Raw genomic sequence first — 24,797 nt, forward strand, 5'->3', positions numbered from 1 at the left:
ACAAGGGGCTCACCACTAGGGCTGAGGACGGCCGAAAGGAAGCAGCAGATAGCTGGTCTTCTGAACGCGCCCTAGGACGGGAAGACCCTACCCTCTTTCAGAGAGCCCGAGCCCAGCACAGAGACGCCGCTCACCTCTGGAGTGTTCTTCTTGAACTCACGGCTCTGCTCGATGAGCCGCTTTCTTGACTGCTCGCTTTCATCTTGCCGGTTTGCCAATACTGTTGCGGTGGCATCGAGTTCCCTCTGTCAAGAGAAACAAAAAGGGAAGACCAGATTGTAATTGCACTCTGAATAGAGGAGAGCGTATTGGCACATGACCAGGACACCGGGGAAGAGCCTGTGGTGCCAGGGATCACTGCCTTGTGGCTCAGGAGCGACTGGGGACTGGCGGAAAGAGGCCTGGGTTCCCATCCGGTCCCACCACCCCATCCATGCCCCAAACCCACTCAACTTGACATGCTGTGTACATACACACACCTCACAAATGGTGGCTTCTACAACACAACATGCAGATGCATGCTGCTTTGCTAAAACCAGTCAGGCCAGTGCCCAAATGCCATCCCTCCCCAGAGTTGCTCGCTCCTGCTCTTAACAAGCACCTCTTCTTGCCACATCCCCGGGTCCCAGTCCTGCTGCTCGACTCGGGGCATCTTTCTGACTCTCCTTCAACAGTCTGGGCCTGGAGTCTTCTGCAGTCACATCTGATTTGCTTTTGTTTAACAAATACTTAGTGGGTTAACTATAGGCATGTTTTAGGACCTGTTAGTCATTCTCAAGAGGGACCTTAAGAGAAGAGCCCCAAGAATAACAACTTCTAGCATTGTGTAGACTTGGGAAGTGAAGCAGCTGGAAACAGTGTTACCCTCCAACTCTTTAACTGGCCCCTGGGACTCTTGAGAACCACCAGGAGTGGGTCCCCCATGAGAAGACTTCTGTCACACACTACAAACCGACACTCAGAGCATCAGAGAGCCTGTGTCCTGGCCTCAGGAGCTCCGGGACGAGTTGCCAAGAGGCTGTGTGTCAAACAAGCCTGCAGCAGATGGGCCCAGGGTGGTGTCCCGGGCAGACAGCAGGAGTGAGAGGACACGTTCCCGAAGCCACTGAGAGGCGCGTTTTCGCGCTGGGTGGCTTCGGCTGCTAAAGACACACATCCTGCTTAGGATCAAGCAGTGGCTCCAAGTGGCTTCTCCATGGCCCGGCCCATCGCCCCGAGGCCCAGCAGGACTACGGATGGCGAGGAAAAACCAAGCTGAAGAGCCATCCACAGACACCCAGGAAGCCAAGAGCCTTCCTCCCCCGCCCGCCACCCACCCGGCTTCCTTTTTGGCGGAAGTAACCGAAGGCGTCTGTGAGCCCCTGCTGCTGAGCACTTCATTCGTTCCGCTGTGGGGTGGGCCGCTGCCAGACGGGGTGGCAGAGTGCTGGAACAAACATCTAGGGTGCTGTCAACTTGGAAATGGCAGGCAGTTTTTAAAGTGGGGGTGCAGTACGAGGAGATGGGGGAGGTACCACCACACCACTCTCTCTCTCCCGCCTTCCTTCCCTGCTTCTGGCATCGCGGCAGATCTTGGGCAAGCAAGTCCAAAAGAATAACGTGGGCTCGATTTCAAGAACAGATGTCAAAGCTACTGCAGAAAAGAGGGAAACACTGCACATTTTGATAGACCACATTTGAAACACATCCCAGTCAAGTGAAGGCAGGGGAAGAAAAGAGCAACCAAAACCAATGTGCCAGCGTGGGGATGGAGACAGAGGAGAGAGCAGTCGCAGATAAGCAGAAGGCTTCTCAAAAATATAAACAATCTGGTAAGGAGGAGGACTAAGACATCTATATTTAAGCAGCAGCAGCAGAAGTTATAAAAGGAGATTTCAAGAAAGGGGGAGGAAAAGAAAGGCCAATATTGAAATATGACAAAAAAAGTAAAGTTGATGTTTGGTTCCAATCACACACAGATGCAGAAAACTTAAGAGAAAAACAAAGCGCCTTCAGTGGAGACCCTGCTTCCTGAGAGGGGGCTGTCATCTAGGCGGAGGATGTCTGGTGATTTCTGCTGCCAGGAGCTGAATGCCGGGGGCTCGTGGGTGACTATGAGATCCCAGACCTGACCCTGTCTTCCTGTCTTCTACTGTGTGTCTTCCCTTGCCCACAGTAGAAGAACACATGGTCTGGGGGCCCCTCTGGGCCCCTTGGTCCCCGATGTGGCCCTCAGGAAGGCTGAGCCTGGCAACAGTCACTCGACAGAAGGCAGATTAACACACTCCTATCGTGGGATGGCAAGGCCAGGGAACCTGAGGTGGGCTGCTGCTGGTAGGTGGCCATGCTTGGGGGAGGGGGGCCCACACCCCTTCCCCACATGTGCAGACACAAGCAGGCCCATGTGAAAAACCAACCAGGCTCTCCAAATTGCACCCAGGGTGGCCACCTGCCACCACAGAAACAGACTGGCACAAGGAGGAGGGCCCGAGCCTCCACTGCTGCGGGGCCTGGCAGCTCAGGTTCAAGGCTCTCGATCCCTGAGTCCCCCGGATGACATCAAAGCTTTGTAAGAAGGCTCTGGGGACAATGCAAAAGCAGGAGACGGCCAGTCAATCTAAGCCAAATACTGTTTTATTATCTACACATACAAGGTTGCATTATCAAGGGAATTTAATGTTTCGGGGAGGGTGGGGGTGGAGGCCTGAAATACAGAGCCCTCAGCCCCTGAGTCGCTGGTCACATGTCACAAGGAGCACAGAGAGTCTCCACGTCTGAAAGGCATTCAAAATTCACAAAGAACCAAAAAAAAAAAAGAAAAAAATTCCTATATGTACTATATAAGGTGGAATGTTATTTGAGACATACTGAAGCAGGAACTTCCCTGGTGGTCCAGTGGTTAAGAATTCACCTTGCAATGCAGGGGATGAGGGTTCAGTCCCTAATCAGGGGACTAAGATCCCGTGTGCTGCAGAACAACTATTGAGCCTGCATGCTCTGGTATGCCACAGCTAGAGAGTGTGTGTGCCACAACTAGAGGGTCTGTGCGTCACAACAAAAGATTCCACATGACACAACTAAGACCTGATGCAGCCCACCACCCCCCAAAAAATAAATTGAAGCCAAAAAAAAAAAAAACCAAAGTGCAAAACAGTGCCACATTGTTTAAAAGAGTATCTACACACATGGTCACATACGCTTCAATTGTCTCTAGAAAGATAAACCTGAAACTGTGCTTGGCTCTGAGAGGCCAAGGGAAGAAGGCAACCTGCTCTTCATGTATCTTTCGGCTATTTTGCCACATGCATAAATTACCTGATTGGAAAAACTGCAATACATATTAATTATATATATATATATATACACATATGTGTGTGTATATAGTTTTCAAAACTGCTAATGTGAAAAAAATGCACACATGTAATCACAGGCACATATTTTACATGCTGTGTCCCATACATGAGTGTGCATGGTCTCTGCGTCCACCTGCCCAGGGACAGAGTCCTGGAATAGATGACCCCCTGACTCACACTGGTGATTCAAAAAGTGAGGCAAGTGCGTCCTTTGTCAAAACAACAGCTGTTTCTTACACAACGTGCTGCACATGGGCCAGTCTCGGGGCTTGTGAACGAGGAGGAGGTGGCTGGTTGCCTAAAACACCACTCTCAGTCAAGTCCCAACTTTCCCACGGGAGGGCAGGGGAGGGCATCCCCACTGAACTACTCAGAACTGTTCTGCAGAAACAACTGCAGACCCAAGTCCCAGGTGATGGAAGTTGGCAGCAAACCCACGGGCTCTAATCAGTGGTATTTCCAACTCGGCCGAAAGAGCTTGACGGTACCGATAAAGCATCTTGCAAGGATGGCACCTGGATGCAGAAACTCTGGAGTTTCCTTTCAAAGTCGTCATGGGATGGCCAATGTCAGGAGGCATCAAGGTCCAGGGAAAGACCCCTGGCTTTGGACACCTCACCCAGGAAACTGGGGACCTGGCCCAAGAGCTGTGGAGGCTGCAATCCTGTTTTCCTCACAGACTCTGACTACTGGGATGTTTTTTTCCTCCATTTCTAACAGATCCTCAAAGGGCAGAGCTTCCAACGCTGGAAGTTTCTCTCTGCCTGAACTCTAGCCTCTTAGCCAAGCATTAAAGACTTATTAAACACACACACAAATAAGAAGTGACCATGTAATTTAAAAGAAACTGATGGACCTACCCTGGTGGTCCAGTGCCCTTACACTGCAGGGGGTGCAGGTTCATTCAATCCCTGGTCGGGGCAGTTCTGCATGGAAGTTTCTCTCCAAGAAAACACGTATTTTAATGTCAGTAATTTCAGTTTGGAACTGCTCTCCTTCAAAGTGAATGTGTCAGTTGTTTGTCTGTTTTAAACTGGGGGGTACCTGCAATGCTGCCGCCACTTTTGTGAGTTTCTCTCTCCCTGAAGCCCCCAGGCCAGGCCTGCCAGTGCTCTGAATAGAGGCACACAGGCCCCCTTTTCCCCCAGGGTTGGTGGGGAAAACATGCCAGTTAAGTGCATCAGAGTAAAGTATTGTCTTTTCACTATTGCTAACTTTGACCCAAAGAGTTGGTTCATCTGATGCTTCTTTAGGGCTTATCTGTCAACTAATCAACAGCAAATCCTATGTAAGAATTTACAGTGGCTTTACTAGAGAAAATGAGAGCACTTGTGCAAAAGGAGAGGGCCAGCCATGGTTTCTGCACCAAGTAGTCCTCCAAGCATTTTCTGTTTCGTTTCTTGCAATGGAATCACAGGACAAGTGGAAGCCATTTTGGCTCTAAGGGGGAAGGCCCCAAGCCCACAACCTGCCTCCTTCCATCACCCACTCCTTGGCCTCCTACAGGGGACACCTGAAGACTCTTCAGAGAACCCTGGCTTTGCTTCTAGGCTCCACCCCTGCTGTAACCTGTGTGGTTTTGTCAAATGATGTGCCCTCCCCAGAGATCACTAAGGGAATGCACCTCCACCTTGAGGCATGGTGAGTACTCCATCAAGGGGAGTTCTTGGTTCTCTCAGAACCACGTACTTGACTTCAGGCCATTATGCACTGTGCCACCACCATCCCCAACTAGGCTGGGGGCTCCAGGGTACCCACAGTCCAGGGGAGGAGACAAGGCTGGCCTGGAAGAGCAACAAGTCAGATGGGACCACGCTCGTAGAACAAAAACAGGCAGAGACATTAGATAAGGCAAGACACACTGCCAGCAAGAAAGGGCTCTAGGTTTTCATGAAAGACACCCGTTTCAGCTAAGGTTTGCGGATGGGACGGCCTGAGTTCCCATTACCTCCTCCTCCTCTGGGCTCACTAAGTCTCCAGCACAACCCATGGTTGTGACTAGTGCTGACAGAGACCATGAACGGGGGCTCAGAAGAAGCAGGACCCGGGTCAGGTCCCCCTGGAGAGGTTGACTTGGGCACGCAAGTGGTGAGAGGGCTGCTGAGAGGGGGCTGGTGCCAGAGTGGACACACTGTGCTCAATCAGAAGTCACAGACAGTGACCAGGACGTGATCCACTGTGAGTGGGAACACACACACAGTGTGCTTATATACGAGATCCCCGTGCTATTCCTTATCCTGGAGAGGAAAGTGAATGGGTGGGGGCCTCAGTGGGTTGGAGAGGTCCTTTCACCCACTACCCTTTTGTACTTGGAGCATTTTGAACATGTAAATGTTAATGATTGCTCCTAAAAAGTAAACATCTATCTTCTAAAATCTCGTTTTTTCCCCCCTATGAGACATGAGCTTTGAAGGACTGATAAGGGCCTATGAATGCCTCATTCCTGGCAGAGCCCTCCACATGGTCCTGCAAGAAATGCTTTTTGTTCTGTTCACGGGTATGTGGACGGAGGACGGTCTCTGTTTCAAGGAGAAACTTGCAGAACTCCCTAGGGAAACGTTCATGTTTTCCACTTATTTCATAACCCTAGCTAGAGAACCAAGTCTGACCCGTATTTCCCAAGTGTTTCTTCTGACACCTAACTCTTACCTGTCACTTTCCCACTCACCCTCTTGGATTCACCTTTGGGTGATACAAAGATCTGAATTCTGGCTGGAGGACTGTGTCATGTGCTTGAGACCGAGGACGGGCAGTGAGCACCCCTGCCCAGGAAGCCCCACTGGGAAAGAACAGTGACTCTGGGCTCTCTGCAGAATTAAGATGGACCTGTACACGGCCCAGGAGGGTCTCAACAGAAGGCAGGCGGTGCAGGAAACGGCGACAGGGGAGAGGAGCAGAGCCACCAGAGGAAGGACAGCAGGGGAACCAGTGTGTAAACAGGGAGCTGCGAGGAGGGTCTTTAATGGGAGACCAAGGTGCCTGGTCCCTTCACGGGTGTTAATCAGCACACAGCTGTAAGGTGATCAGGACACCCACACCCACACACCCACCCTGCAGAAAAGGGGACGCGTCATCCCCTGTGTAAGCCTTCAGGGGCTTCCCAGGGGGCCTGGATGAGACCACCAGGGCCCCGTCCTGCACGCTGGCCTTCCTCCTGCAGCCGACAGGGCGGGGCCCCTCCTTCCCTCAGGCCCTCAGCACAGGTTGTTCCCTCTCCCTTTGCGCTCCCAGGAACCTGTCGGAGCTCAAATGCCACTTCCCTGCCCCTCATGCTCTTCATCCCTCTGGAAGGTGTGAAGGTGTGCATGGAGCCCCCTGACTGGTGCCTCCTGGCAACGACCCTGGTTTGTAATTCTTTGTTTCCCTGGGTGCTAGCTTAACACTGCGTGCTCCACAGGCTATGAGCTCTGGGAAGGACTGAGCTCGCTTCTCCTGGTGCTGGGGTCTGCCCTCCAGAACTGTGGACTCTGCGCCCAAGGATTCAATTCAGAAGCAATCAAAAATAGTTGGGGGGGGCAGGGGGAATTCCAAAAAAGTTCCAAAAAGCAAAACTAGAATTCACCACAAGCCCGCAGCTACTTACACACTATTTGCATTGTATTTACAACTATTTACATACTATTTACATCATATTACATAGCGTAAGTAATTTAGAGAAGGTTAAAGTATAAGGGAGTATGTCCTTAGGTTATATGCAAATACTAAACCATTTTATATAAGGGACCTGAGCTGACACTGAGGGACTACTATAGTCAGAATTTGCCAAATGAAAGGGTAAGTTTAAAAAAAAAAGAAAAAGAAAAAGAAACTAAATGCTCTAACAGAAGTTCAGAGTAAGTACAAAAGGATTCAAAAGGAAGAGAGCTTACTTCTACTTCGGAGAAAATCAGAAACAGCTTCATGAAAATAATAGCACCTTTGAGAGAATTCTGGGGTGGGCAAGGATGCACTCCGGACAGAGGGACCAACAAAGGGGGGCAAATTTAAGAACTGCAGATGGCAAGGCTTCCAGTGGGAGAGAGGTTGCCAGAAAAAGCCTGGCCCAGGTCCTGACCCTAGAAAGGCAGAGAACAGTTCAGAAGGCTGTGGGGGCTGAGGAGGAAGGGGACACGCTGACAGGCACCTTCTCCAAGGTGAGAACGGGTAAGGAGGGAGGGCAGGGGCACCTGGAGGACCCATCCCCTCCTCTCGCTCAGCTTCAAAGGACTGTAGCTCCCTAGAGTGGTACCGTTTTTCTTAACAATTAGGATCACCTGACTAAGGAGGGGCTCATCTCTGCTGAAGTGAACTCTCTGGGCAGTCAAGGAAGCCACTGTCATCATTGCTCCACTATGAGAAGAGGAAACAGGAAAACAGGGACAGTTAAGTCTGTGCCAACAGTGCTTTAGGGACACAGGGGGCAGCAGAGCAGACGTGGGGGGCTCGCTGCGGAGGCTGGCCCATTGGCAGGGCCTGTGTCTGCTCCCCATGAAGGAGGTCCCATCCAGCAGGAGGCACTGGGAGGGGGGAGCACCCAGCACAGAGCCCAGCACATGGCAGGTGGGTAGTACAAGCTGGCCATGCTGGGCTGGGCAGACGGATGGGAGGTGAGCTCTCTGGGTCAACCACACCCTGTGGGCACCCTGTGGGTCCCCAACCAAGTGTGGGAACATGCCAGAGATTGCCTACAGCTGAAGTTGCAAGCTGTCTGGGTGCTTCATCAGAAACATTGTTTCATTTTCTGACTGACTCCCTCTCTGTATGACTGACTCTAGAAAAATGACACAAATGTACCGATGTTCAGGGCAGGAATAGAGACCCCAAGGTGGAGAACAGACATGGAGACCAGGGGGAGGACAGGGTGAGATGAACTGGGAGAGCAGCACTGACACAGGAACACTACCACATGTAAAATAGACAGCTAGTGGGAAGCTGCTAGACCGATCGGGAGCCTTCTGTTGATGACCTAGACGGGTGGGGTGGGGGTGGGGGGGAGGCTCCAGAGGGAGAGGATATATGCAGACACATAGTTGATTCACTTTGTTCTACAGAAGAAACTAACACAACACTGTAAAGCAATTATACTCCAATAAAAAAAGAAACATTGTTTCAACCCTTGCAGAAACCTGTCAGCTCATCTCCCATCTTAACAGTTTAGAGTCCAGATGAAGAGAATGCAAACTCTTGGCTGGGTCTCATAGCACAGTAGGTTTCCCAGTACCTAGACAAAGGAGAGGGAACCTCTGGGAACCAGGAATTGGGGAGGGGGTACCTGCAGGGCGGTGCAGAGATTCGTTTGCATACAGACTCCCACCACCTTTTGCCTCTGGACCAAGCCAGATCTCTTACTTGGATTAGAACACTGATGCATGCAGAGCTGCTGCAAGGATTAAGTAAGATGAAATGTCTGGTAAGAGTGATACTACTTGCGAAAGTAAAAAGTGAAAGCGTTAGTAGCTCTGCAAGATACTATTGAAAAATGAAGTCGCTCAGTCGCTCTTTGCGACCCCGTGGACTGTAGCCTGCCAGGCTCCTCTGTCCATGGGATTCTCTAGGCAAGAACACTGGAGTGGGTTGCCATTTCCTTCTTCAGGGGATCTTTCCAACCCAGGGATCAAACCCAGGTCTCCCAAATTGCAGGCAGACGCTTTATCCTCTGAGCCACCAGGGAACCCTGAGATAGTATTAGACCCTGCCTCAAATAAAGATTACATACATAACTCTTAAAAAAAAAAAAAAAAAAAAGGTATCATACATCAAGTACACATCTAGTATGTACTAAGTATTTCTTGATTCTGGGAGATGAGTTGATATCAACCCCCAATCTAAGAAACTCAAGTGAAATAATTTACTCCAACATACACTTCCTGCCCGTGGCCTTTCCACCTAAAGGTGGGCAGGGACAGAGGTGGGGGGCAGATTTCTCCTATTTTTAAAGAGAATTTTGCTTGCAGACCATATGAATGCGTCACCTATTCAGAAAATAAAACTGAATAAAAATAAATCAATCGGCCTAACAAAAGTACAAGTACAAAGCTTTCACACAAGCCTTTCTGTGAATTCCTCGGGACAGAGAAATTTCAATTGAGAACCAAGACTTGTTTTTTTTTTTTTTTTAATTGTTTTTCACCCTGTTGGAAACCCACTATGCAAAGACAAGAATGCCAGATGTATCTGACAGGCATTGCACTACATGTAGCACTTGCCAGACTCCTGTTTGAACAGTGAGACGTGAGAGACGGTGTCTCAGTGATGCATAATGAGAAACACACGATCAGAGGCCCAGGTCGCTGTGGGCACACATGGCCCAGGACAGGTGCGGGGACAGGAAAGGACGCCCTTTAACCCTAACTAACAGGGTTCTGCTTTACGTTATTAATCAAACTGAATGAAATTGCTGCTATCTGACCAGTTCCCAGCTACAACAGCGTCTGTGTCATAAGAAGTGTGCTTTACTGCTCTCTTCGGCCACATCGCAAAACAAAACTCAGTTCTGTGCTAGCAGCCTCGGATCCAAATGGCAGGAGAGCTTACCCCTCTCTGATCTTGCGCTTCTCTGAGTTGACCAAAAGCCTTCCCACCTGCCCCATGGAGCCACTGGGGTTGGTCCTTGATGTCTGGTTATCTCACTTTCCTGGGCTATCACTCTCTCCCCTGCCCGTCTTGTTCCTGGGTGAGACTCTTGTCTTCTGCTCATCCCCTGAGGCCGGAGCCTCCACTTTTTCCCTGCTGAGGGGATTGACACTCCCTGTCCTGTAAGCCTCTGGATGAAGTTGGGGGAGAGGCAGCCCAGGAGCTTGGCCATGTCACAGATGAGACCAAGGCCAGGCATGGATGTGACATACCTGCTAACAAATGCCCGGGGACGAGGACCCTGATCTCCACCTCTTTTCTCATTCTCCTTATAGTTGGTACACATTATGAGACAAACTCCAAAGCCAAATGGAACCTTGTTAAAAAGTTAAAATGCCCATGAAGGCTGATCTGGTTGGGGAGAGGGAAGAATCTGTGACTAAAATGTTCATTTCCCTGCCTAGCTTGATGCAACTCGGCCCACTGATCTGGCTGCTGGACAGGAGATGGATGTCAGAGAGAATAGATCCATGCAAACCCCCGAATTCACAATGGAGGGAGGTCTCCAGTGGGCTGCGCCGTCAACCAATTAATTTTGGAAAACCAGGGACCAATGAATGGGGTGAGGCAGATGACTGGGGACGGCACTCTGCAAAACAGTGGCCACTAGCCACAAGTGAATTGAAATGACAGATCCCTCGGTTGCAGGAGCACATGTTGAGGGTTAGCGACAACTGTAGTCAACGGGGCAGACACAGGCTATTCCATCAACCCCAGGAAGTTCTGTTGGACAGTGATGGCCTAGAAGGGCTCCCCAGGTTCTGAGGATAACATTATTAACTGTTGGCCCATTTCATAGACTTGAGTAATAAACTCATGATCAGATAGCCATCCTTCGCCCAAACCACAGCATGAAAGGGTTGGAGCTGAGATCTTAATACAGCTCTGGACAGCTAACACCATGGAAGCCGAGGCTCTTGGTGGTAAACAAACCCTGACAATGAGCTGCGGCTTAACGCACTTGACTTTCTCCAGGAAGTAGGCGGCGAGGCCATGGGCTAAAAATGAGGCAGGAGCAGGAAAAACGTGTTTCAGCCTCAAAAATGAACATGCCGCTGCCAAAAGGAGGGATTCTGATCTCATCTACGCTGGTAAGTGTTTTCCTCCGAAAGTATTTGCTTCAGAAATAAGCCTTTAATTTGAATACTTTGGGAGCCAAAATTTCTGTCTGTTGAAAATATTTATTTCTATTGTTTGGCAGGAATCAATTTGTTAGGGCACCAGCAACTTTGGCAAAGGTTCACTTCCACTTCTCTGGGAAAACACTTGGCGGCAAATCTATCCACCGCCCTGCAGCTCACTCAGTTTCTGCCGGGGCGCCCCCAGCTACAAACAGCTGCCGGTCCGGATGCTGGCTGGGAAGCAAACCCAGTGCATGTGCAAGGACAGACTCACTTTGGGACTTCCTAGGAATATACAGTTGGGCTTGGTGGCCAGTCGGTTGAATGTGATTTCCAGGAGCAGAAGACATTTCCTTTAGTTATTCTGAAGATGGTAGAAGACGTGGAACCCAATCTGAAAGTCACTCAGTTGTGTTCGACTCTTTGCGACCCCACTCTATGGAATTCTCCAGGCCAGAATACTGGACTGGTTAGCCTTTCCCTTCTCCAGGGGATTTTCCCAACCCAGGGATCGAACCCAGGTCTCCCATACTGCAAGTGGATTCTTTACCAGCTGAGCCACCAGGGAAGCCCAAGAATACTAGAGTGAATAGTCAATCCCTTTTCCAGCAGATCTTCCCAAGCCAGGAGGAATTGAACGGGGGTCTCCTGCATTGCAGGCAGATTCTTCACCAACTGAGCTACCAGGGAAGCCATGGAACCCAACACCGGATGATTTTTCACACAGCCTGTCTCGCCCAGCATTAGTGGAGTCTAGGAAGTAGCAGAATTTGGGGAAAAGCCAGCTCCATCCTGCTTACAAAAGTCTGGAAAGGTCACCAGAATGCCCTAAACCTTGGTTTTCTCATCTGTAAAATATGCCACCTACCCTGGCTGGAAGTGTTGCTGGAAAACTGCATGACATAAAGAATAAGAAAAAACTCTTGTAAGTTAAAGAAGTTTCACAGAGATGGTAGCTCTTATTTTCTCCTGCGAGGATAAAGTATCTTTCGACTTCCTCACTTAGCTCCCTTTTTTATACACTATGGGGGTGGAGGGGGGCTTAAGAGACAGATCATGAAAGTTAAAAGCTATCACAGTTATAGGTGAAGTGCTAATAACTTCATTTTGAAACTGTCGGGTTTGTTTTTTTTTAAATCACAGCTGTGGCTTGCACTAGAACTCTACCTGTAGCTGTGTTCCCTTCTCACATTTTAATTAGCAAATAAAAACTCCAGAAAGCTCTCAAAATGTTTTTGCCTGGAGTTTATAAGTAAAAGTTGAACGATGCCAAGTGGCTCCTGGGGGAAACCAAACCTGAAACAGACATCTATCAGCAAAGCAGAGCAGGTTCATTTGAATAGCTCGAGTCAGGCCAAGAGATGCCACCTCTGAGCCAGCTTTGATTTTATTCCTGCAGTTAATTTTCAAGGTTTTTGGTGCTGTGTTCAGCAAGCGCAGTTTACGACATCCTGCCATTGGCTGAGAGCTGCTGCTGGCCAGATGGCCCGGCAGAATGACACTCATGTGGCAGAGAGAGTGAACATCGCGTGTGATTTCTTCACTCTCTCCCAACACCAGAGTGGCTGGTCGCCATCATCAGGGGACCTGGGTGCTGGGCACCAACAGGTGACATCACAGGAGGGCTGAAGGTGCCAAGAGCAGGGGTGAGATTTTAAAAGGGCTATTTAATTCCCCAAAGAGTTTCACCTCTGACTGTGCTAGAGGGACATCTGAGGAGGAAAAAAAAAAAAAAGAGGTTGGGGGGCACACTGCTCTGAGAACTGCCCTGGAAATGCTGCTGCCAGTCTGCCCCCTCTGGGCACCAGAATGGCAACACCAGTTGCTGGCACAATCCATCCTGCTGGGGGAGCTTCCTAAAAACAGTTGGAGGGGCACTTTAAATCAGACTTTATTTGTCTGATTTGTCTGTCTGCAGCTGACTCTTCAGCTGCAGAGCTATTGTTTACTATCTAAGTGACAGGAAAGGACGAGGACACACAAGAGACCACCACGATTACAACAATCTACTACTGACTCTGGCATGGGTTCCAATGTTCACTTGCACCCAGCACCCTCAGCCAGTGCAGCCCCAGCACCCTCCAAGCTCTCACTTGGTGTGGACGGGTGACTCCACGGTCTCCCTACTGCCCCACAGGGAGTGAATGGGGTAGGAGAGGGGACTAGTTCTTGAGGCAAAAAAATCAATGCCTATTACAAAACATTCTCAATCTCTCTCTGAGCTCTCCAGAGAGGTCTCAAGGTCTCATCACCTGTTTCTCTCTAACGCTAGATGCTATTTCTTAACTATACAGACATTAAGATTTTCTCGAGCTTGGTAAAATGCAGCCACTTGTTTGGAATGACATCTCTCTGCACACTCCATTCTTGGTTCTCTGTGTGACTTCTTGAGGGGCAACCAGTAACAGAGAATCCTGACCTGGTTTGGGGACAAACGGCACCTCCCAGTAGAATACAATTTATAAAAGGACACCTCCCACCCCACGGCTCCCTGCATAGTACCAATCAGAGGTCTGAACCCCAGGGAGCTGCCCATGCAGCCTCAGAGGCAACACTGGCTGAATGCCCTAGGTCATACTCTCTGGCCCTTTCTCTGCCCACATCATCCCATTACAGACAGTGATGTACAAGCAGCAGCCACTGTCTTCTTTACCAGCAAATATTTGGTCCTGCCAGGCTAACGTAAACAGAAAGGAAATATTGCCACACATCCGAAACAATCATCGAGCTCTTCAACCATCAAAAGCAAAAGCAATCAATTGTGTTCCCTGCATACTGCACAGATTAAATCTGGAAAGCACACCAGTGTATTTATTTGATCAAGATTTTCAACCAGGAATGAGACAAAAGAGGATTTCTTGCTTTACTCTTAGCTACAACCCCATCCCTAAGGGTCTGCTTAGTGGGTTTCAATGGATTTCAAATCAACGGGTTTCACTGGATTTCTAGACATCTGTATTAAGCTAAAGAAATTGCATATAATTGCCAAGAGCGAAGGCTTGGCATGCCAGGCTGCAGGGGAACCCCTGGACTGGGGAGGTCTGGTGAATCACGGGTGGACCATGAAGACTCCACCTGCACCCCTAAAGACTCTCAGGGGAAAGGATGTGACTGGTTTCAGAGATGGCTGAATCGAGTGTGCACGCCTGTGTCAAACAACGACCAGTGGAAACCAAAGGTTTCTCTCCCTTGGAATAGCCACTCAGCCCAAATGCCTCAGGATTCTGCCCACCTCCCCAACCCGGTCAGCTTATCCACCCAGCAGGGGCATTCCCGAGCTCCTCATGACAGGGCACACAAGGGCACAAACCACATGCTGGTGCTCAGAGTTCACAACTGAGAAGGAAGACCAGGTGCTGAGTCAGGATGTGCCAGGAGCGGTTCTGAAACAGCTGGGAGTTGAGAGGAGAGACAGGACCTTCTGTTGGGAGAATCGGGAAACACTTCATAGGAGAGGTAGTAACAGACAGCCCCAGAGGATGCATGAGGTTTCACTGTCAGGGGGAAGGGGGGGGGGGGTCCAGAAGGCATAGGATGGGCATAGAGATGTAATAAAAACAGCTGCAGCTACAGTTTATCATCTCATTCTTTACACCCCACATCATTTTTCATCACCATGGTGATCCGACAACAGCCATCACACCCGCTCCACTGATGAGCAAGGACACCAAGGTTCAGAGGTGAAGGGGACCTTCATGTGTGGTGGTGATTACGCATGAATGGAGTGAGACGTAAAAGGCCCTGTTTTCTGCTAATGCTGCTCCCTCCGTTACAGAAGAACGCTCTCAAAGGGCACTGGGCTTGGGGCTGATGGGATAGTGGGCTCCGAGGACCCAACGTGGGGGATCTCCAGGGTTCCTGCGTCATCTAAGCTCCGTGATTGTGTCCTAATGGTAGAACTGGGGATCTGGGTCTTCAAGTCCCCTGGCCTCCCTTTTCTGTGTCCCTGTCACCCCCAATCCCCTACCACTGGGGGTGGGGGCAGTTCCCTTGGCTTACAGGTGAAAAATGGAAAGACAGTGGCAGCTTCTGGTTATCTGCTGGGTCACTAAGGCAGGAGGTGGATCTGGGAATAATCTGGGGGCACCTTGTCAGAGCATTCAATGTGCATCAGACTCTGCATTGAATCCATGTGTGGCTGACTAGCTAGGCTGCTGATGATCACTTTAGAAAGCTCATTCTGGCGGTGACAGGAAGAACAGATTCGAGCGAGGAGAGGATGACAGCAGGTCGTGCATGTGTGTATGTGTGTGTGTGTGCACACGCTCAGTTGCATCCAACTCTTTGTGACCCCATGGACTGTAGCCCACCAGGCTCTTCTGTCCATGGGATCTCCCAGGCAAGGATACTGGAGTGGGTGGCTATTTCCTCCTTCAGGGGATCTTCCTGACCTAGGGATTGAACCCGTGTCTCCTGCAGTGCAGGCGGATTCTTGACCTGTGCCAGAGCAGGTCATGCAGTTCAGCAAAGAAGCCATGGGGCAAGGAATGCGGCAGCCAAGGGCGAGAAAGAGCCAGCCTAGCCACCCCCATAAAATCCGCAGTGAGGTCAAGAAAAGGGAAAGGAACAAGAAAACGTCTCTAAGTGAGTCCTGAATCGGCTTCAGTGAACAAAGTAATACAGGAAGCCGCCGCAAGAAGAGAAAATAGGATATACTAAAATGGAATTAGGAGCCTGGCACTGAGAGTCGGCGGGGACTTTCTCCACCCAAGCTGCTGCCAGCTTCTGCCCTGGTTCCCCCCCTACCTCCCGCCACCCCGGCTTCACACGCTCGTGGGGGTCCTGGAGCCAATCAGCAGCGGACCTGTCAAATCTGACTGCTGGAATAAAAATGGAAAGGCCGAGTGGCAGCCGTAACATGGAATTTCCTTGTTTTTATTAGTTTAAGGCTCTTAAAGAGTAACTTTTACATTGGGGAAAACTTTTCAAATATGTACTACTTGCAACTTAGATCCAGTTACCTCTCACATGTTTTCAATCATTCTGCTTGCCAATTTCACTAGTTATCAAAAGACATTTGTGGTTTAAAGCAGGGGAACGGGCTTCCCCCGCCCTGCACATCTGCCCTTGCCACTGACCTCACCCCGCTGGATCCTGGGCCCGGCCAGCTGCCAGAGGCCCGATGGGGCAGACGGGGGCGCGCTACTGGTCCCACAGCTGGAGGGAGGTGGGACGGATTACTCAACAGCGCTGCCACTACAGGGACACCTGGGTATGCTTTCTTTTTTTTAAAGCAAAAACTATTGATAAAATCCAGCTTTTTTGCATTACTGTTGCTACTTAAGTGAATCCAGGAAGGAAAGTTTCTATTGAAACGTGCACACACGCTAAAATAAATGGGGGTTCCCCTGTTTTTGAGTCTTACAGCTAAACCTACTGAGATCTGGGGATGGAGGGGCAGGGGGGCTGGTGGTGCTGCGTTCTCGGTGTTTTTCAACACTGAAGCCGGGCATGAAAAGAGCCGAGTGTTTACGATGCCCCCACGTGCGAACCTTGAACCAGCATAACTAAGGAAGCCTAACTCACTCTTCGCTGTTAGAAGTCTCCTCGTTAACTGAGAGCAGAACCCCCAGACCCCTAATAAACGGCCTCCTGTCCTCTCCCGGCTGTGTTAACAGAGCACGCCCGGGAGTGGCCGAGCCTTCAAGGTGTCAAATGACAGGTGTCTACCGTGGAATGGTGCGGAGTTCCATCCTCACTCAGAGGACAGAGATGGGCAAAGCAAGTCTGACACTCCGTTGAAAATAAAAATGAAACCCAGACAGTGCCCTACATGGTTTACTTGGTGTAAATTTGGGGGAAGACCTAGAAGCACAAGAGGCAATTGGGTGGGCGCGCTGGCTGAAAGGAGGCTGCCCTCTGGGTACTACGTGCCCCCGACACAGCAGCATGGGTGTGACCTGCTTTGTACCACAGGCAGCTCAGAGTCCTCCGTGGAGCCCGGTGGCATCTCATTCCTCATGTGGACCAAGGGCTGGCCTTAGGTATAAAGGACAATACTGACAGCTCATGAGAGATCAGTGCCGGTGGGTCACAGCTAGTGGTCTTGTGTGAATGAGTACTTTCTCCCCGTAAAGACAAAGAGGCAAACAAACCCTCTGAAATGGGAAGGAAAAAAAAAAACATATTCAGTTTGTTAGGGACAGGCTCCAAATTTCCGGCACAAACATTTATTTTTAATCGAGCCAATTTTTTTTTCTTCCCATTTGAAACCTGTTAATTCCATGACTGAGAATTCATCAAGTTTCAGACTGGAATTAATTTTAGCAACGGCTTTATACCAAAAATATTAGTCGATGGAGATGTGTAAGTGGCCTCGCTTCACACACTGTCACTGGAAAGTCTGCGTGTTCTCGTTCTTTCAGATTGTGGGGTTCACACCAACACGGCGGGGCGGGGGGAGAGAGGGAATGGTGATCTTGAAGTTGGGGAGCTCCTGACTTGCTCCCGACGGGCCCACAGAGGAGCCGGGGGAGGCCATGCTGGAAGCCTCGGCGCTGGCCCTTTAGACACAAAGCTGACTGTGGTTTCTTTGGCCCCTCCCCAGTCAGGGAGGGGACTGTCACCACACACGCCCTCCCACCTTTCAACAAGTGCACATTGATGACACACCTACTATGGGCAGGGACTGTCCCTCCAGTGCCTGGCAGTTCTGGCTCCCCTACTGGTGTCCTTTCTCAGACATTACTGCTATCACAAACATCCCTGCACCACAGTGGAAAGCCTGCTGCATGGCTTCAGGCAAGCTGGAAATCAGGAGGCTGTTGATGGTGGTCTGCTCTCCTGGGGCACGTATCCCACATCACTGTGTTGGTGACACAAGAAAACATGGCCCCAGAATCCTCAGTAATTTTGTCCTCTTACTCACTGCCACCACTGCCATGACTAGGCTGCAGCCATCACCTCGTCACTGATTCTGCCTGAAAACTCCCTCAGGTGCTGCAACATCCTTTGGAGGTAAGCTTGGACGGGCACCTCCCTGCAGGGAGCCACTTGAGTCCCATCCTGAGGGCTTCAGAATTCCCATTGCTCTCTCGGTCTACCTATCCTAGATTCTCTAAGAATGTGGATTCCTCTTGCCCTTGGAGGCTGAGCCAAGAAGTCCTTCTATGGAGCAGCCACTCAGCAAACCTCACCCGTGGATAAACACTCTGACCCAAGCCTCCACACCCTGTCTCTTCGCCCTGCAACTCCAGGCCTCAAAGAGTGGCCAGCACCATGGGGCAGGCTCAGTGTTCCAATGGCCCTGCAGTTCCCATCATGGCTATACCAGGGTGGCCTTGCTGAGGAGTTTCACCTTTTCCTGCAAATCTCTAGGAAAAAAAGCATTTCCTACATAAGTTCTAAAATTTCTAAAACGACCCGCCTTGAAGAAGTCTGGAAGGTCACCCAGGGCTCAGCTGGGACATAAAACTCACAAAGGCCGCCGTCCCGGCAGAGACAGCATCTGGTGGGACAGGCCAGCAGAGCACAGGCTAGGGCTGCAGAAACTATGCTTCAGCTGGAGATCAAACCACGTCCTCATCTCCAGGGTTGTCCATTCAAAAGATAACTGTTGGGAGCCCCCAGAACGCTCACACAGTTCCCCCTTTACAGCAGCCTTGCCTCCCACTGCACGATTTACCCTCTCGGAGTTTTATTTAAGGCCAGCACTAAAGCATGCCACGACTTGGGAATCCAAGGGGCCGCAAAAGTCCAGAAATTGCTCTGTACTTGATATGGCATTGCCAGAGCACCTCCATCCTCTACAAGCTGGGCCATAACTCACGCTCCTCTGCAGGCTGGCATGACATTCTGGTCACACCTTGCGCAAGTTTCTGAGGAATGGTGATACTTCTGAACTCGTGAGCGGATTAAAAAAATTTTTTTTAAAGCAGTCAACACCATCCCCATGGAAGACATTTTCCCACCTGGCAGCCTGACCGTGATGATGACAAGCTGAATGCGTGCAGCCTCCTAGGTGCGCGGAGCGGAGACATGGGCCTGATGGCGGAGCCCACTTTGGAGCAGAGGATTTGCCACTTATTTACAACATCCCCAAAGCGGTTCAGATTCTAACCTGAATATATATTTCACACAGTACCCAAACTTTTAAATATCCACAAGAAGATTTCATTTTTATAGGCAATAAACATTAAATCTAAAGGACTGGAACATAAAAAGTGTTTTAATACCATATAAATCACCTTTCCCTAGACAGACTACATCTCCGAGGGCTTTAAGGACTGTGATATAAATTTTTATGGCAAATTATCTACATAGAAATTATCTGCACGAGATGCACTTTCACTTTCCTTCTCATTTACATAGTGCTGACAATCTCCATCACAGCAGCCGATCCACTGTGCGGGATCCAAAGGAGGGGAGAAAGACTAGAGCTCAGGTGGAAGGAGCTCTCCCTTCCTTCCTTCTGCCCCTTGTCTTCATTTGACGCAACTAGGTCTGACCGTCTTTCTGCGGAAGATTCGTTGGCTGACCTGCAACTCACACAGGGTATCTCTGGTCGAGTGATGAGAGGAATGTTCTCGGGCCAGACCCCAGACGGGCGTCCCTCCAAGCTTCTCTTGGGACGGGAGCCAGCATGGTTCCATAGCCTTGGAACTGGTGTTTTTAGAACTTTCCGTGGATGAGGCAAGTCTATCGCACACACGTGGTTTTGTTTTCCAGATTAAAATTGCAAGAAGAATCCCAATAAAAGGAAAAAACTAGGATTCTTCTACCAGAGAGCAAAATATGATAATGAGATCAACACACATTTTATTATATGAGTGAGTTATAAAGTTTATAACCTGCCCCCCAAATTCAAGGAGATGGAAGTGTATGCTCCCTCAGAGAGTTATTTTCTAGTAAGAGAACAAGGAAAAGTAGCAAGTATGCCTGTTTTTGGGCCTGCTATTAATCTAAGCCAGCTGTCTGAACAAGGAAAAAGAGGAAGAGTTTCTGGAACTATTCTCCCTCTTGGTTTTACTCATATAATAAATATTAAAGTTAATTTCTGAGCCTTTCATCTCGGATAGTTTGAGGCCCTTTCATGGTCTAAAAATTTAAATACAGCTCTCCTTTATTTTCTTGCAGGGCCTAATTAAACAAAAATAGATTTAGCTATGCAAAACCGTGCACCAAAAATGAAAAGAAGCATTCTGGCAAATGGACACCCACCTTAACTGACTCTGGCTTGGATACATGTGCATTAACAACAGACTGAGGGGAAGGGAAAGGGCATTTGAACAACGTTTTTCAATTAAACAGTCACATTCGCATGAAATAAAAATCCACATAGATTTTTAGGCTGCATACATATAACATGGTAATGACCAGCCCATTTCCTCCGGCTCATTACAAAATTTTCTTGTTGAAGTGGCAATTTTTGCCCTGGACATCTAAATGAGGGCAATTAAAAGCCCATAGTAAGTTTTGAAAAACGGAAAAACCAGAAGACACTCTGGGATATGGTGCCAGAAACACTCTGTTTCGCAAATAGAGGAGGTTAATATTTTCTCTCCAGATTAAAAGACACTTGAAGTCAGCTAACAGCAGCTTGTGTAATCTTATTTAAAATGTGCTAAACCATCACACTACTTCACTAAATAGGAGAAAAAGGAGCAATACTGGCTCTAAAATTAAAAGAATCCGATCAACCATCAGCTTCTAGACGCAGTTCTCTTCAGAAGTCCAACTGCCCCCAGCTTGCTGGAGACCAGCTCAGAGCAAGGAGGCAGACAGAAAGAACGTGGACAAACTCCCCACTGAAACTCAGAAAATAATTCTCTGGGATCTGACTCATTCAACAAGCCCTGAGTGAGTTGCCCACCTGTGACAAGTCAATTTGTAGGAACAAAAAGCTAAAATGGCCACTGCCCTACCCACCCAGAGCTTACAGTCCACAGTGCGCAAAATAAAAGATAGAGTCCAGATAATTAACAGTGACAACCACAACAAAGCCTTTGAACTAACTCAATCTAACATTTATTGACACTCTGAAGTGGAGGAGTTGAGGGAAAAAAACGAGCAGATGCTCTCCATACAGAAATCCAACGTCTACAACAACTGGTTTAAAAACCAAAATGTCACCACTTCTTTGAATTTAGGGGGAAATAAATATAAAGGACTACTGCCCCCAAGATTAATCAATCCTAAAGGAAATCAACCCTGGATATTCACTGGAAGGACTGATGCTGGAGCTCCAATACTTTGGCCACCAGATGCAAAGAGCCAACTCACTGGAAAACACCCTGATGCTGGGGAAGATTGAGGGCAGGAGCAGAAGGGGACGACAGAGGATGAGATGGTTGGATGGCATCACCGACTCCATGGACATAAATTTGAGCAAGCTCCAGGAGACAGTGAAGGACACGGAAGCCTGGTGTGCTGCAGTCCATGGGGTCACAAAGAATCGGACATGACTTAGAAACTGAAGAACAATTGCCCCCAAGATCACCATTGAACCCAACACCCCCAAATTTGGAATTCAAGTAAGTCTGAATGTCTGTTCTGAGCTGGAAGGAGATCCAGTCCCAGACTCTGGGGCACATTCCAAACAGTCAGTCTCCCTGGGCTGCAGCTCTAAATGATATGATTGAAGAAAGTGTTCCTAGTGTTTACATCTAATAGTTAAATGTCTCTAAGAATTATAGGATCTGTAGTAATTCTAAAACCTACCTCCGTAAGAAAGTGTTCAAAATGCAATACAAAAACATTATTTAAAAAGAAGAAAAAAAAATCTGAAAATCTGCTAAATAATCTAACACAAAATAAGAATTAAGACATCCTACTTAAGTGACAAAGAAGAGTCAAAAATAAGAAGCAAGCAACAGCTTAAACGATGTCAAGCCACACTTCAGAAATAAAAAAGATCTCATGTTCGCGTGTAAAGTGAGAAGGGGTAGATGGTAAAAACCATAGCCATGGAAAGGGTTCAAGGTTAACATGGCCAATTCATTAAATAAATACTGATTAAATCATAGTTCAAATAATTACAATTCAAAAGGAGGAAGACATATTTGTGTTCTAAGCAATGAGTGCAAATGCACAAATAGAACTGATCTCCTCCTTTTCCAGCCAAACCTTTATATAAATGTTTTATGTAAGAGACCCACCATCTTGCTTCATGCTGACCCACAAAAGTAGCGGCTTAAAAACGTAAGGGGCACGTTTTGCTCTGATCCCAAGAATCAGTCCAGTGTAGGGCTCTGCCAGGCAGTCTGCACCCCCCAGCCCTGTCTCCTGCCCAGGGTTGTCCAGCTGGTTCTGAGCCAAGGGAGGCGGGTGGGGGAAGGGGGAAGATAGAGGAGAAGCGGGGGAGGGGCCCTCCTGCAGGTCTGCTCTGACCCCTCAGCTCTCCATTTTGGTCACCAGCTGGGATTTTGTTTCCTCTGGAACTGATGGCCTAGCTCTCTCTGATCTGGGCCCTATTATTCAATGTGCCAGGGTGGAGTTCCTGCTCTGAGCAGACAGTCTCTGGATCTCTGAATACTCACCTGTCTTCTGTCCCACTAACTAGGCCTCCCTGATACTAAGACCCGTCCATCTGGAACCCCACATTTTTCCTAGCGCTTTCCTTCTTCCAGTGCGTTTCTGCTGCTGGCGTCCCCTCTCCACCCCACTGCGTGCCAGCAGGAATGGTTCTACTGTCAGGGCAGCTGTGTCTCTGCCGCACAGACCCTGGAGCCCTGTCTAAGCTAAGCGGGGGTGGAAAAGCTTGGGTTTCCAGAAAATAGATAGCATCTCCCATCATTTGGGGTCAAAGACAGTTTCAGCGCCTTGCGTGCAACCAGCAAAAATATGGTATTTGCAATTCCAAGGTTCCTTCTTCTGAGAAATTATTTCCTGAACACTTCACAAGCACTGGACGTCTTAGAAGAAAATTCTGGTGTACTCTCAAATCTATTTTATGAATCCTTTAAAGCTTATCGGGCTTCCCTCATAGCTCAGTAGGTAAAGAATCCACCTGCAATGCAGGAGACCCTGGTTTGATTCCTGGGTCAGGAAGATCCACTGGAGAAGGGATAGGCTACCCATTCCAGAATTCTTGGGCTTCCCTGTGGCTCAGTTGGTAAAGAATCCTCGGGCAATGCAGGAGACCTGGGTTCTATCCCTGGATTGGGAAGATCACCTGGAGAAGGGAAGGGCTACCCACTCCAGAATTCTTGGGCTTCTCTGGTGGCTCAGCTGGTAAAGAATCCTCGGGCAATGCAGGAGACCTGGGTTCTATCCCTGGATTGGGAAGGTCCTCTGGAGAAGGGAACAGCTACCCACTCTAATACTCCGGCCTGGAGAATTCCATGGGCTGTATAGTCCATGGGGTTGCAAAGAGTTGGACACAACTGAGTGACTTTCACTTTAAGTTTATTAAGCTTTCACCCTAAAGCTTATTAAAATGAAAAACTATAAAGGACGGGGGGGGAACGCCTAATGTGCACCTGGAGACAAGGTTTTTTGAGACAAGGAAGAAGGCATCGGATGGGCAACAGGGGATGAAGGTGATGCTCTTCCAGAAACCATCCTGGTGGAAAGATTCTCTTTGAGCATCAGTTTCCTAACCCGCAAAAGAAGAGTGACAGTAACCCTGTAGGATTTTTTGAGGACTGATTATATTCAGTAAACATTAATGACCAATTCCTATGTGCCAGATCCTGGGGAGAAAGGAAAAACTGGGCTTCACTCATTCATTCATTCATTCACTCTTTCATTCATGCATGCATGCAGTTTGGGAGTTGAAATGATCAGAGTCAACGAAATAGTCAAGCTAACAGTATAGATAGGGAGAAGGACAATAAACCAAAGGTGTTAAACATTTGTTTAGAAGTAAGTATGAGTATACAGATACCAACAAGTCCAGAAACAAATATAAATTTCATTTATTATCCAGTCGAATTGAGAGACAAAGCACAGTACAAGGAAAACACTGAAAAATGGTTAGTAGTGTTAGTCGCTCAGTTGTGTCCAACTCTTTGCAATCCCATGGACTGTGGCCCGCCAGGCTCCTCTGTCCATGGGATTCTCCAGGCAAGAATACTGGATTGGACTGCCATTCTCTTCTCTGAAAAATGTTTACTGAACTTACTAATTCTCAATGAGCTTTATCCTTTAAGTCTCTGAATTCAACTTTACACGTCAGTGTCTTGGCATTGGATGTGTTCTCCTGGGGTGAGCATGCATAGGGGCCCATAATCAGTGGGGTGGGGGGGGGGGCACATACACCAGAAGATACCTAAGAACTGTAAGCTTCAAGGCAAAATAAAGGTCATTTCCACCACCAGGTACAGAGGTGGAATTTGGTTTTTCAGTCCACGGACACTAAGAGCAAGAAGTGACATCGGAGAACGAGTCCCAGAGGAGGACACCTGCTTTACTGGCTTGTACACATGGGTGGCAGTTGTGGGTTCAGCCCTGGCCACGGGCTCCTCCCGAAGGCCCCATCCGGGTCTGGGGACATCCATGGCCTTGGGTCCATGCAAGTGTTCCTGACACTGATCCTAAATGGCTCTCACCCACCCCCGGGCACACACAATTCAGAAAGAGAGGTGACGAGAAGTGAGTGGTTGCAAAGACAAGTGAGATTTTGCCCACGCTGGGAAGAGGGGAGGAAGGCCAGGGGACCTCCTAGAAACCTCCAGCAGCGAAAGCTTCCCCTGCTGTGCCCACCAGCCCAGAGATGATGACTCCCAACAGTGTCCCTCACTGACCCTGTTTGCAAGGACACATGTTCCCGGGCACAACTGCTTTCCCTGAT

The 24,797-nt window shown here is 48.9% G+C and overlaps 1 protein-coding gene across 7 annotated transcripts in view; it reads right to left on the reverse strand.

Moving 5' to 3' along the window:
* Positions 1–24,797, reverse strand: part of CUX1 (cut like homeobox 1) — a 347,907-nt gene that overhangs the window by 272,737 nt on the left and 50,373 nt on the right. For all 7 annotated transcript variants that reach the window (XM_065924891.1, XM_065924889.1, XM_065924892.1 and 4 more), the window contains exon 2: positions 135–245. In XM_065924891.1, the coding sequence (XP_065780963.1) occupies positions 135–245 (111 nt within the window). The remainder of the gene's footprint in view (positions 1–134; positions 246–24,797) is intronic.

Source organism: Muntiacus reevesi, chromosome 2 (genome assembly GCF_963930625.1).
Source record: "Muntiacus reevesi chromosome 2, mMunRee1.1, whole genome shotgun sequence".
Taxonomy (NCBI): domain Eukaryota; kingdom Metazoa; phylum Chordata; class Mammalia; order Artiodactyla; family Cervidae; genus Muntiacus; species Muntiacus reevesi.